The sequence below is a fragment of the Pelophylax lessonae genome, assembly GCF_965119305.1.
Source record: "Pelophylax lessonae genome assembly, chromosome: 6".
Taxonomy (NCBI): Eukaryota; Metazoa; Chordata; class Amphibia; order Anura; family Ranidae; genus Pelophylax; species Pelophylax lessonae.
The window spans coordinates 231,119,845-231,132,828 of NC_138773.1; the positions used below are offsets into that span (position 1 = coordinate 231,119,845).

Consider the following 12,984-nt stretch of genomic DNA (forward strand, 5'->3'; position numbering starts at 1 on the left):
GACATTACTATGGTAATCAGTGCTAAAAGTTTGCATTGTTACTGTAATATTAGCACTGGCAGGGAAGGGGTTAACCTAGGGGTGATCAAAGGGTTAAGTGTGAGCCTAGGTGGTGTTTTCTAACTGTGGAGGGGGATGGGCTTGTAAAATCAAGGACAGGTTGCTGGATAACAGCAAACTAATCTCCCTCTGCAACTTTTGCAGCTTTTCCGTGGAAAGAAACACCCTGGCCGAAGCGGAGTCCAGAGTCAGGCCCAGATAATCCAGTTTTGAAGATGGTACCAGAGCAGATTTTTTAAAATTGATGTTCCAACCGAACTCTTGCAGAGTCCATACAGTGATTGTCAAGTCGCCCAACAGGACTGAATGTAAGTCTGCTCTTAAGAGGAGATCATCCAGGTACCCCAGTACCGCAAACCCCTGTTGTCGCAGTAATGCCAATACCCGAGCCAATTCTTTGGTGAAGACCCTGGGAGCAGAGGCGAGACCAAAGGGTAATGCCACAAATTGATAATGCTCCTTTCCTACAGCAAAATGAAGAAAATGCTGGTGTCCAGCGTAAATAGGGATGTGTAGATATGTGTCCTTGATATCAATGGAGGCCAAAAAGTCTCCTTGGTGTAGGGACGCCACTACCGTGAGAATGGACTCCATTCGAAACTTCTGTACTCGCACAAATCGGTTCAGAGTCTTGAGGTCCAGGATTGGATGTACTTTGCCTTCTTTCCTGGGCACAGTGAACAGGTTTAAATAGAATCCCTGAAAGCGTTCCCGAGAGGGAACCGGCGCAATCACCCCTTGCGACAGCAGATCTTGTACCGCCTCTAAATAGAATCCCTGAAAGCGTTCCCGAGAGGGAACCGGCGCAATCACCCCTTGCGACAGCAGATCTTGTACTGCCTCTCGTAGGTCCCTTAACCGATCTGGCGATAGGCGTAGATTGGACAGGAAGAATCTGTCCGACGGTCAAGACCTGAATTCGATACGTTTGTGGACCCATTTGTTCTGAATCAAGGAGGTCCATGGTTCCGGAAAGAAGCAAAGACGTCCCCCCCCACCCCATTTACAGGTGAGGGCGTCCCTTCATGCAGATGGAGATTTGTATGTAGATCTGGATTAGCCTGCTCTTGGCTTTTACGGCCATGTCTTTTTGGAACCCCAGAAGACCTAAATGGCTTTGATCCTTTCTCCTGCGTGCCAGAGGCACGAAAAGGCCGCCTGTGGGCTGTAAAATAAGGCCCCCGTCTATTATGTGGTGATTTGCCCATTATCAGTTCATCCAATGAGGATCCAAACAAATGGTCCCCTGTGAAGGGGAGCTCTGATAGAGCCTTTTTTTTATTCGCTATTGCGGCATCGGCGTGTCAACTCCCCGAGGACCCCCGTCGCTGACTGAGGTAAGGACCTCTATGATGGTGGGGAGGAAGGCCTTGGTACATACAGAGAGGCCAGGGGGAATGATGGGTACCCGAGGGTCCGACCTTCCCAGGGTGGGGCCCACGTTTGCTCCGAGACCGCCAGAGCTATGGGGGGACACTACTCACCATACCAACGACATTGGGTGGGTGTCACTTCGGACAGATTTCCTCTCCACTCGGCATGGGGGTGCTGACAGCCAAGGGGAACGCTGAGACTCAGGCCGAACCAAGTCGTGTGCGTCCCGGCAAGGCGTTTCACACGCGGGCCAGTCCCCGTTTATTGGGGCTCTGTTGTGGCAAGGCCTAGCGCTGGGCTACAACCCGCACACGCTTGCTGGCTTGGCTGGGAGGCCTTAAGGATTTAGGATATCCAGTCCGGCTGTTGATTGCAGTTCTCTCAGGAACATAACTAGCTTAAAAAAAAAAAAAAAAAGACAAGCTAAGACCAAAGTCCCAGCCAGCAACCAGGTCCTACTCCTAAACTAGGCAGAAACAAACTGAAACCTATAGAAACCTATAGAGAGTGGGCGTAGGCCTGCAGGGGCTGCCCCATAGGCGTAGTAAAGATTTTTCCTGCCTAGTGTCCTACTCCTGTAGGGGGCAGCATAACCCAGTGGTCAAGAAGAATATGGAGCTGCGTCTGTCAATGAACGAATGATAGAGAAATAAATATTTTTATATTACATACACACACACCAGAAAACTGGGTTTTGTCTTACTGTAAAATCCTTTTCTCTGAAGTTCACCGACAGAAGCAGCTCCATATAATTCTTGACCATTGGTTATGCTGCCCCCTACAGGAGTAGAACACTAGGCAGGGAAAAGCTTTACCACGCCTATGGGGCCGTCCCTGCAGGCACACACCCACACACTCTGCTACAGGCTTCAGTTTCGTTGCAAGCAGTGTTTAGGAGGAAAAACCCCATCCCACTCAAGATAGAGGGGCGGTGCTGCATCTGTCAAACTTCAGAGAAAAAGGATTTTACGGTAAGACAAAAATCCAGTTTTCTCAGTCGTTCATTGACAGGCACAGCTCCATATAATTCTTGACCATTGGGAAATCCCAAACCAGTATTTGAACGAGGGGTGGGAAAACAACGCAGAAAAAGAACATAATTCCCAACAAGGGTAAAACTTTAGCCAATCAGAATATAGAGCTCAACCAGGAACAGGAGCTCATCTGGACAAACACCCTCAAAGAGACTAAGTCTCTTTCAAACAGCAGCCTGCAAAACCTTGCAGCCAAAAGAAGCTTCCGAGGATGCTAACACATCTACTTTATAAAATGTTGTGAACATGTGCACAGACCACCAAGTTGCCGCCTTGCAAACTTGTATTACTGACGCCTGATGGCGAAAAGTGAACAACCGTCTGCCTGATCCACCTAGAAATGGTTGCAGCAGACACAGCCAATCCCTTTCTAGGTCCTTCCGTAAGGGCAAAAAGAGAATCTGATTTCCTGAAAGATTCAGTAGCCACCAGGTAAACCCTAATTGCCCGAACCACATCCAAAGAATGCAAAGCAATTTCCTTAGGATGCTTGGGCTTAGGACATATAGAAGGCAGCACAAGATCTTCATTTAGATGGAAATCAGAAACCACCTTAGGAAGAAAGGACTGACTAGGTCGAAGTACCACTTTATCTCTGTGGACCACCAAATAAGGCGAACAGCAGGAAAGCGCCGCCAATTCTAATAGCCACCAAAAAGGCAACCTTCTGAGACAAGGCAAGCAGAGTAATCTCCCTAATGTTCTCAAAAGGAGGTTTTTGAAGAACAGATAATAAATTCAGATCCCTGGAGGTAACGGGGATCGCCTCAGAGGGGCCACATGATGGACCCCTTGGATAAAAGTGTGAATCAACGCATGCGGGCTAAAGGACATTGGAAAAACACAGCCAAGACACTTGGCCTTTAATAGTAGCCAAGGCCAACTTCTATTTGACACCTCTTTGAAGGAAAGCCAAGACCCTAACCACCAAAAAAAGGCGAGGTGCACCTTCATGGATTAATACCATGAAATGTATGATTATAGATCTTCCTGGAAGTAGACTTTCTGGTCTTCAACAGTGTAGTAATCACTGAATTAGAAAGACCCTTATCCTTCAACACCTGGCTTTCGACAGCCACGTCGTTAAAGCCAGCGACTGTAAAGCAGGATGGAAGATCGGCCCTTGAGGCAGCAGATCTTCCCAGACGAGGTCTCCAAGGAGCATCAGCGACCAATCTTACCAGATCTGTGTACCAAGACCGGCGAGGCCAGTCTGGAGCCACCATAATGACTGGAATCCCCCCCCCCCCCCAGCCTCTATTCAGCGCAGAAGTCTCGGCAGGAGTTTCAGCGATGGAAACGCATAGATCAGCCGAAAATGACTCCAAAGAGCCACCAGTGCATCTACGGCGTTGGCTAGGGGATCTCGTGACCGGGTTACTAACCTTTGAACCTTCTTGTTGAGCCGAGAGGCCAACAGGTCGGCATCAGTATTATTATGAAACATCTCCAGGTATAGAGACCATTCCCCCTGATCCAACACCTGATGCCTCAGATAGCCCACCTGCCAGTTTTCCACACTTGGGATGTGTACCGCGGAGAGAGCTGGAACAAATTTCTCTGCCTATTTCAAGATCACAGCCACCTCCCGGGCTGCTAGGACACTCTTGGTGCCCTCTTGATGATTGATGTAAGCCAAGGCTGTGGCATTGTCCGATTGAACCCAGACTGGACAACCTTGTAGACGATTTGTCCAGTGACAAAGGAACAAAAACAAAGCTTTATTGCCCTGAGTTCCAGAACATTGATCGGTAGTCTGGACTCTTCCACTGTCCAAGACCCCTGGGCACACAGCTTCCCCAGCCGGACAGGCTGGCATCTGTGGAGACCATGATCCAATACAATCGAAGGAAAGACTTTCTCTGGCGCAATGCCAACGAGCGAAACCACCATAGAAGAGCAGTCTTTACGTTGTGACTCAACCAAATCATAGAATCCAAGCGACTTTGGATCTAGGGACGCCACCACCGTGTGAATAGACTCCATTCAAAACTTCTGTACCCGCACAAAGTGGTTCAAAGCTTTGAGATCCAGGATTGGACGCACTTTGCCACCCTTCCTAGGCACAGTGAACAGGTTTGAATAAAACCCCTGAAAACGTTCCTGAGAGGGACCCGGCACAATCACTCCCTGTGACAACAGATCTTGCACCTCTCATAGGTCTGTTAACCGATCTGGAGATAGGCGGAGGTTGGACGGGAAGAACCCGTCTGACGGTCGGGACCTAAATTTGGTCTTGTAACCCGATCAGATCAGTTTGTGAACCCATTTGTCCTGAATCAAGGAAGTCCATGGTTTCAGAAAGAAGCGAAGATGTCCCCCCACCCCGGAAACGGGTGAGGGCGTCCCTTCATGCAGAAAAGGATTTGTCCACAGATCCGGTTTGGCCTGTTCTTGGCTTACCCAACCGTGTCTTCTTGGAACCCCCAGAAGACCTGAATAGCTTAGCGTCTTTCTCCTGTGACCCGGAGGTACGAAAGGATCTAGGAGTAGGAAATTAAGGCCCTATCTATTACGTGGTGCCTTTCCCTTGGTTGATTGGGGAAGAAGAGTACTTTTCCCACCCTTAAGGCCTTTGATCAACTCACCCAGGGAGGATCGAAACAACCTGTCCCCTGTAAAGGGAAGGTAACAAAGAGCCTTTACGGAAGCCTGGTCCGGAGACTAACTTTTTAGCCACACCATGCGTCTAATAGCAACCCCCACTGAAGACATTCTGGCTACCAATGGAGCGGCATCCAGTGACGCATCACATAAATACAGAAAGGCTTGGAGCATTTGGTCCGTTAGCTCTATTAGGCCAGGCGAGAGCTGCTCCATTTCCAAGTCACCTTTCAGCAACTTCGCCCATTCCGTTATGGTCTGACACACCAAAGTGATCTTGAGCCCTTGAAAAATTCATGCTTGTGACGCAACACGTTGGGAGGAGCCAGGTGACATTACTTCCAGTTTCGGCCGATACAAGAAGTTGGTGTGCGAGATGCTGTTACGGTCTGCGGACCTCAGCGGTTCACAGCTCACACTGTTTATCTACAGCTTAAATGTAAGTTGCTATTTTTTCAATAAATTGCCATATTTGTTCATACTACATTATGGAGATGTCCATTATTATTACATGAGCGGAGGAACTTATTAGTGGAGTGTGCTGGGGAGAGGATCCAGTCACATACTATAAATCTGAGGGAGAAACCCACTGTATTCAAAGGGGACCTGGTGCCAGATGACCATCTGGAGGAGAAACCCACTATATCCAACAGTTTCTGTACATTTATCATCATGAAGGTGAGTGTTATCCACAGCTGCACTGGTCCGGTGATTTGGGATCCTCATGAAATCTGAAGACACCCACCCAGCCAATTTTTTGGATCATATTTTGCACGTTTGAAATTGGACAGTTCAGCACATTGTCACACACACACATATATATATATATATATATATACATACACATATATACACATATACACACACACATACATACATACATACATACATACAGGTCCCTCTCAAAAAATTAGCATATTGTGATAAAGTTCATTATTTTCTGTAATGTGCTGATAAACATTAGACTTTCATATATTTTAGATTCATTACACACAACTGAAGTAGTGCAAGCCTTTTATTGTTTTAATATTGATGATTTTGGCATACAGCTCATGAAAAACCAAAATTCCCATCTAAAAAAATTAGCATATCATGAAAAGGTTCTCTAAACGAGCTATTAACCTAATCATCTGAATCAACTAATTAACTCTAAACACCTGAAAAAGATTCCTGAGGCTTTTAAAAACTCCCAGCCTGGTTCATTACTCAAAACCGCAATCATGGGTAAGACTGCCGACCTGACTGCTGTCCAGAAGGCCATCATTGACACCCTCAAGCAAGAGGGTAATGCCCCATACACACGTGCAGATTATCTGAAGACTTTTGTCTGCAGACTTACCAAAACCATATAATATGAGGTCAAACCTAAACACTTTTTCAATTTGTATGCAATCCGGCAGGCCCTTGCACTACATAGAAAAGGTAAATCTGAAGACAAAAGTCTTCAGATAATCTGCACGTGTGTATGGGGCATAAGACACAAAGAAATTTCTGAACGAATAGGCTGTTCCCAGAGTGCTGTATCAAGGCACCTCAGTGGGAAGTCTGTGGGAAGGAAAAAGTGTGGCAGAAAACGCTGCACAACGAGAAGAGGTGACCGGACCCTGAGGAAGACTGGGGAGAGGGAAATGCCAAAATGCCTGAAGTCCAGTGTCAAGTACCCACAGTCAGTGATGGTCTGGGGTGCCATGTCAGCTGCTGGTGTTGGTCCACTGTGTTTTATCAAGGGCAGGGTCAATGCAGCTAGCTATCAGGAGATTTTGGAGCACTTCATGCTTCCATCTGCTGAAAAGTTTTATGGAGATGAAGATTTCATTTTTCAGCACGACCTGGCACCTGCTCACAGTGCCAAAACCACTGGTAAATGGTTTACTGACCATGGTATTACTGTGCTCAATAGGCCTGCCAACTCTCCTGACCTGAACCCCATAGAGAATCTGTGGGATGTTGTGAAGAGAAAGTTGAGAGACGCAAGACCCAACACTCTGGATGAGCTTAAGGCCGCTATCGAAGCATCCTGGGCCTCCATAACACCTCAGCAGTGCCACAGGCTGATTGCCTCCATGCCACGCCGCATTGAAGCAGTTATTTCTGCAAAAGGATTCCCGACCAAGTATTGAGTGCATAACTGAACATAATTTTTTTGAAGGTTGACTTTTTTTGTATTGGTCGGATGAAATATGCAAAATTTTTGAGATAGGAATTTTGGGTTTTCATGAGCTGTATGCCAAAATCATCAATATTAAAACAATAAAAGGCTTGCACTACTTCAGTTGTGTGTAATGAATCTAAAATATATGAAAGTCTAATGTTTATCAGTACATTACAGAAAATAATGAACTTTATCACAATATGCTAATTTTTTGAGAGGGACCTGTACACACATTTTTTTTTTGCCATCATTGAATGGACACTGTTTGAGGCACAACAGACACTTCATGTACCTTATGATTTACTTGATTTATTTATTTTAGGAGCACAGCTATTTGGAATCATCCTGTTGTATATGCACATTTATTTCATATATTGATATATACCTAATGCATGATCTTCTTGCTTCAGCACTAAGTCGCTTTATGTATTATTCCTCAGTATATGCACTTCAGATATTTAGGGTTCGCTTGATATACATTTACCCTTTTGATTCCATTCCCTATATCAACACATATCCGAATCATCTGGGTTTTTATATACGCATAAATTATACTTATTGGTACACACCCAGTGCATGATTATTTTGTTTCACTTCAGCACATTATTAACACATCTTTTAAGTCACTTACCTTGCACCTTTAGATGTGTTATTTATGAATATTTTTTGTTTATAACATTTTTGAGATACCCTTTTTAGGCCCCTTTCACACTTATGCGACGCGATTTTACCGCGATTTTGACACGACTTTGCTGCGATTTTGAGCAATGGCTTAGGGCTATATACCTCAAAACGCATTAAAATCGTGCAAAAGTAGTGCAGGAACTACTTTGAAGTCGGTGCGATTTCAAAATGCTCTGATATGAATGGGGCTCATTGAAAATAATGGAAAACTACTTGTCATGCGATTTTGCGGTCCAAAATCGCGGGACAAGTCGCACTAGTGTGAAAGGGGCCTTAACAGTTTCTATTTATTTATTCAATTTACCAATATCTTTAATATCACTTCCCAAGTGAGGCACAACGGACACTTTATGTACCCAGGGATAGATACTATATCTTTCACTTATTTATTTTTATTTTATTATTGGTACAAGGGCGTATCCGAATCATCCTGTTGTATATGCACATCTATTGTTAGTCATCGGCTATACACTTAGTACATTATTTTGGTTCACTTAGCACTTTATCAACACACGAGTCACTTTCTACCTCACTTTGCACCTTTAGATGTGCTAATTTATGAATATATTTATCATCATTTTGATTGCAACATATTTTATTTTCTGATACTTCTTTTTAATAGTGCATATCCACTTATTTAATTCAAAGATCACAAAAAACGTTTTCAGTATTGAGCCCACTATCACATGCAAATGGCAGGACAGAGACTCAATCAGTCTATCCATGGGGTTTGTAAATACCGGGGACTACTCCATCGGAACCACAGTGGATTTGTTTAGTCTGGAAACCGGATGATCCACCTTTGGTGGTACAGTTCATCTAGCAGATACCGTGTCCGAAAAGGGGTAGTGCCTTTTAAAGTGCTTAGGCACCACTAACATTTGTTTGATGCACCCCCACTGTTGTCAAAAGGTTCCGGAGAGAGAAAAACCTTGCCCGACTTCTGGGATTTGCGGGTGCCAAAAGACACCTGCGTCCCCGACGCTGTAGAATCATCCGCCATTTTTAAGGTTTACCACACTGACTCTATAAATGCCTCCACCAGCACGCTTTCCCCTCGCGGGGATACATCCTCTTTGCCATCAGAATGCGAAGACGCATATCCACCAGGATGGCATGCATCCACGGCGGTTATATCTGAGGAAACAGGGGAGGCAGAAGAAGGCATAGGGTACTTTGGACTAGTGGCATTTTTTTTAAAACTTAATCTACTTTTGACACCAGGTTTTCCAAAACTGCTGTAAATGCAGACAGGGGCTGCGACCCGGAGGGTAACGTAACTGCACTGAGGGGGTCTGTGGGTGAGATTTGGTCCTGGTACGCTATTTACTTAATACAAAAAAAGTGTCACTTTAAGAAAAACCTGCAAAAACAGCAATCCGCACTGCTGAACCAGCGGCATCCAAGTCCCAGCCCTAGTGCAGCAGGGTGAATGAGAAATAGCTACAGGGACCCCCCAGTAACTTAGCACCAAAATGATATGGAGGGATATAGAAACATTCTGTTCAGAGAGAAAAACAATCTGACACAGGAACAGAAAAAAACTGGGTCATGTACTAGAGTCACCCTAGCTTCTCCCTGCTGTCCAGCGATTGTGGACTCCAAGAAAATGGCCGTCCCATGCATTCCTATGCTGGAACTACCGAAACATGGCAGCCCATGTATTTCAAAGGGAACATTTTTACATTGATGCAGAGTGAATCTACAACTGTAGCACAAATATGCGTCTGGAACTGATGGAAAAAAAAAAAAGGGGCAGAAACCCAGGTAAGGAGCATGAAAAATGTCCAAAGAACCAGCTAGTAAGGAAGGGAGGTCATTGCCCAAGGGAAAAAACAGCAGCAGATGGCTCCCTCTCCAGGAGACCGCAAGATCCAGGCTACAGCTTGGGATAGCCTGACTGCATGCATGCTGCCTGCACCCACCAGGGGTAGCCCTGGGGGATGCCAGCTATGCGGACTCACCACGCACTGCAGCCATGTTAGCGCGGCAAGAAAGGAGAACAGGAACTGGGTGGCGCCACTATACATGAGACATCTCAGAGACTACCAGGGAAAATGGCAGGTTTCCTCCAGCACAGATGGGTAGCCACCTACTTGTCAGAGGACACTATGGCAGGTTGGTTGGGACTTCCCGTTATACCAGTCCCCACCTGAGGGAGTACTCAGTACACACACATGGGAGCAAAGGGAAAACATAGGGTATCCACACACCACTCCAGTCACCTTGGGAAGGAGGATGTACTTGCTACCTGTCAGATGGAGTAGGGCACCTACCCTTGACAGAACACATCTCCGCCAAAACGGGGGTGCCCTCTGCCTGGGGGGGGGGGGACTAACAGAGCAACGAGGTCACTTGGTCATAGGCGTACCCCATGATGATAACTCACAGGCTACCCCCTAGGTCCATGCGGCTGACCTGGGGTAAGTACAAAGATCTAGATTATTTTGCCAGTTGCCCAGGTCCAGCTGTTGATTGAAGATCTTCGCAAAAGAGAGAAGAAAAGACAAAAAACAATACCTGGGCTGCCTATAGCAGAGAGTGGGTACTTGTTAGACATTACCATAGGCAGTGCTGTGGGTTTTTTTTTTTTTTTTTTCCTAGCGTTTTTCTTTTTTGCCTAATGTCCTACTCCTGAAGGTGGTGCTTTATAACCCTATGGTCAAGAAGAAGGAAAAGCTGTGTTCATCAATGAACATAAAGGGATTTTGCATTGCAGAACCATTCACTTATATGGGTAAGTTTGACAGGTAGTGCTGCCTGTCCGGCTGGGTTCACACAGGTTTACCCGCATCCAATTCGCATGACAGGAGAGTGTGACCAACTCTCAATGGAGCCGGTTCATCCATCTCCAGGGTGGCTGCAGAGCGCACAGCAGAAGGGTCGTGTGCATCTGACTCAGTTTTTAGGTCCAAATTCAGGCAAAAAAATCAAACCCAATTCGGATCTGAAAATGGTGAATGGGGACACACCAAACCCCCTGCTGCAAGCAGCGCCGCAGATAGTGTGAGTTGCGTCTGGCCGTAATGCTTCTTGCCGACAGCAAACATGATCCAACATGTTGCACTCAGCGAGCTAGATGCCTGCTGAATGCAACCTTTTCAAGTGAATGAAGAAGCACCACAAATGCTGCGTTTGTGCGGGAATTATGGTGTTAAAACAGACAGTTAAGCAAAGACAAATCACCTCCACACCGCCTCTCAAAGGGCTCTGAATCCAACCGAGCTTTAATGCCCCACCGGGATAAAGCGCATAGCGGCGCAGCAACATGTACTCACCTGAGTGGCACTATGTCCTCCTGTGGGTGGTGGTAAAAATGTGGATCAACCGCCAGTTTTTAATCGCCCCCTCACCAGCTATGTGAAAAGAGCCTAAGGCATGGACTGATGCACTGGGCAACAATCTTTGTTAAAGAGGAAGTAAACCCTCCTCTGCAAGTTGTACCTATAGGTAAGCCTATGATAAGGCTTACCTATAGGTACTGAAAATATCTCCTAAACATGCACCATTTAGGAGATATTTACCTTAAATGCAGCCAGTGACATCACTGGCGCATGCGCTCTGAAGGAACGGCCGCTGGTGCCGTTCCTTCAGAGCCCCGTGCCGTGACCGTCGGCTCCCGTGCGCATGCACGTGAGTGATGTAATCGCGGGTCCAGCCAATCAGATGGCTGGATGCCGCAAACCCGGAAGAAGGGTGACAGAACAGGTCACCCATGGGAGAAGTGAGCGGTCGGCGCTTCGTTCTAAGGTAAGTATATCATAATGAGCTAGTATGTGATGCATACTAACTCATTTTGTGTTTGTCTTTCAGGTGTACTTTTTGAAAAAAAAAAATTCTGAGGTTTACAACCTCTTTAAACCAATTTAATACCCATGTGGCAGAACCCTAGATGTGATGACATTTTATGACAAAGAAATTTTGTTACATCAGTGTTGCAATTTCTCTACATAACTACATAAAAAAATAAAGAAAAAAGTTTATGTTCCTTATTCAAAACACAACACGAATAGGAAATAGAATATGTTTATTCAAATTTACAAATAATTTTAATTAAAAAAAAAAAAAAATTCACGAAGAACTGACCAACCAGTGATCTCTCAAAATTATTGTGCCGATTTGTTTTAAGCCTGGTGTGAGGGTGTCTTCTGTTACAAAATTTATACAATGTATTAAAAATACAAAATTTTATACAAGTGCTAAAATGCTGTACATAAATAGATTTATTGTATAGTAGAAAAAAAAATACAAAAAACACACAACCTTTCCCAATGTGGTTATTTCCGTGCATATTTAACACGAGGCAGTTCTGGTGAGGGGCCTGTGGAGAAAAATTTCAGCAATTAGGCATGTTTAATTTAATCAAAGAATAAGCTCTTTAGCCAGCCATAGATGGGTTGAATCTTGTCCGGTTCAGCAGGGACTGGCCTAAACTAGATCCATCTATGAACAGGCTGGTTGTACCCAAAGTCGATCCATCAATCAACTTGGGTACGAATAGTCTGTTGGATTTTTCTTTTTTACATGCGATTACTGCCGGCAGCTGTAGACACAAGCAGTAATCACTGTATTCTGCCAGCAGGGAAAGCTCCATGATGGCAGAACTCAATAGCACTGCGGGAGAGATTCCTCTATCAGCACTGATGGTGCTTTATTCTTCTAAACTCATCTGCGAGAAGAGCCTAGGTGTTCTGTGCAGCAATAGAAATATACAGCAACTAAAATTTTAGAGTGCAGCATCTTTTTCCATTTGTTTATGTACGCTTAATGTCAGGGGGGACAAAAAGGAGAAAATTCAATCCTAACAATGCATTTACACCTGTAAATTTCATATCTTAGAGTACAGTGCAGGACAAAGGCTTGATATTCATAAACACTTGGTTAAAAGCTGGTAGCTTTAGGTGACTGAATGTTGCCAAAGCTTTGAGAGCATGCCTCCCCTAGGAGTCCAGTCTATAACCTACCCTACTTGGGAGTTCTCAGTTTTAAAGAAAATAAAGGATGGCCTGTGTCCTGATATATGGAATTTACAGGCAAGTCAAAATTCCTTTTACCGTAGCGAATGTGGATTTTTGG

The 12,984-nt window shown here is 45.1% G+C and overlaps 1 protein-coding gene across 1 annotated transcript in view; it reads right to left on the reverse strand.

Annotated features, from left to right (window-relative positions):
• Positions 1 to 12,000: 12,000 nt before the first annotated feature.
• Positions 12,001 to 12,984, reverse strand: part of PCNT (pericentrin) — a 193,301-nt gene continuing 192,317 nt past the window's right edge. Inside the window, exon 49 of the mRNA XM_082260893.1 lies at positions 12,001 to 12,229. Within this exon, the coding sequence (XP_082117019.1) occupies positions 12,186 to 12,229 (44 nt within the window). The 3' untranslated portion in view covers positions 12,001 to 12,185. The remainder of the gene's footprint in view (positions 12,230 to 12,984) is intronic.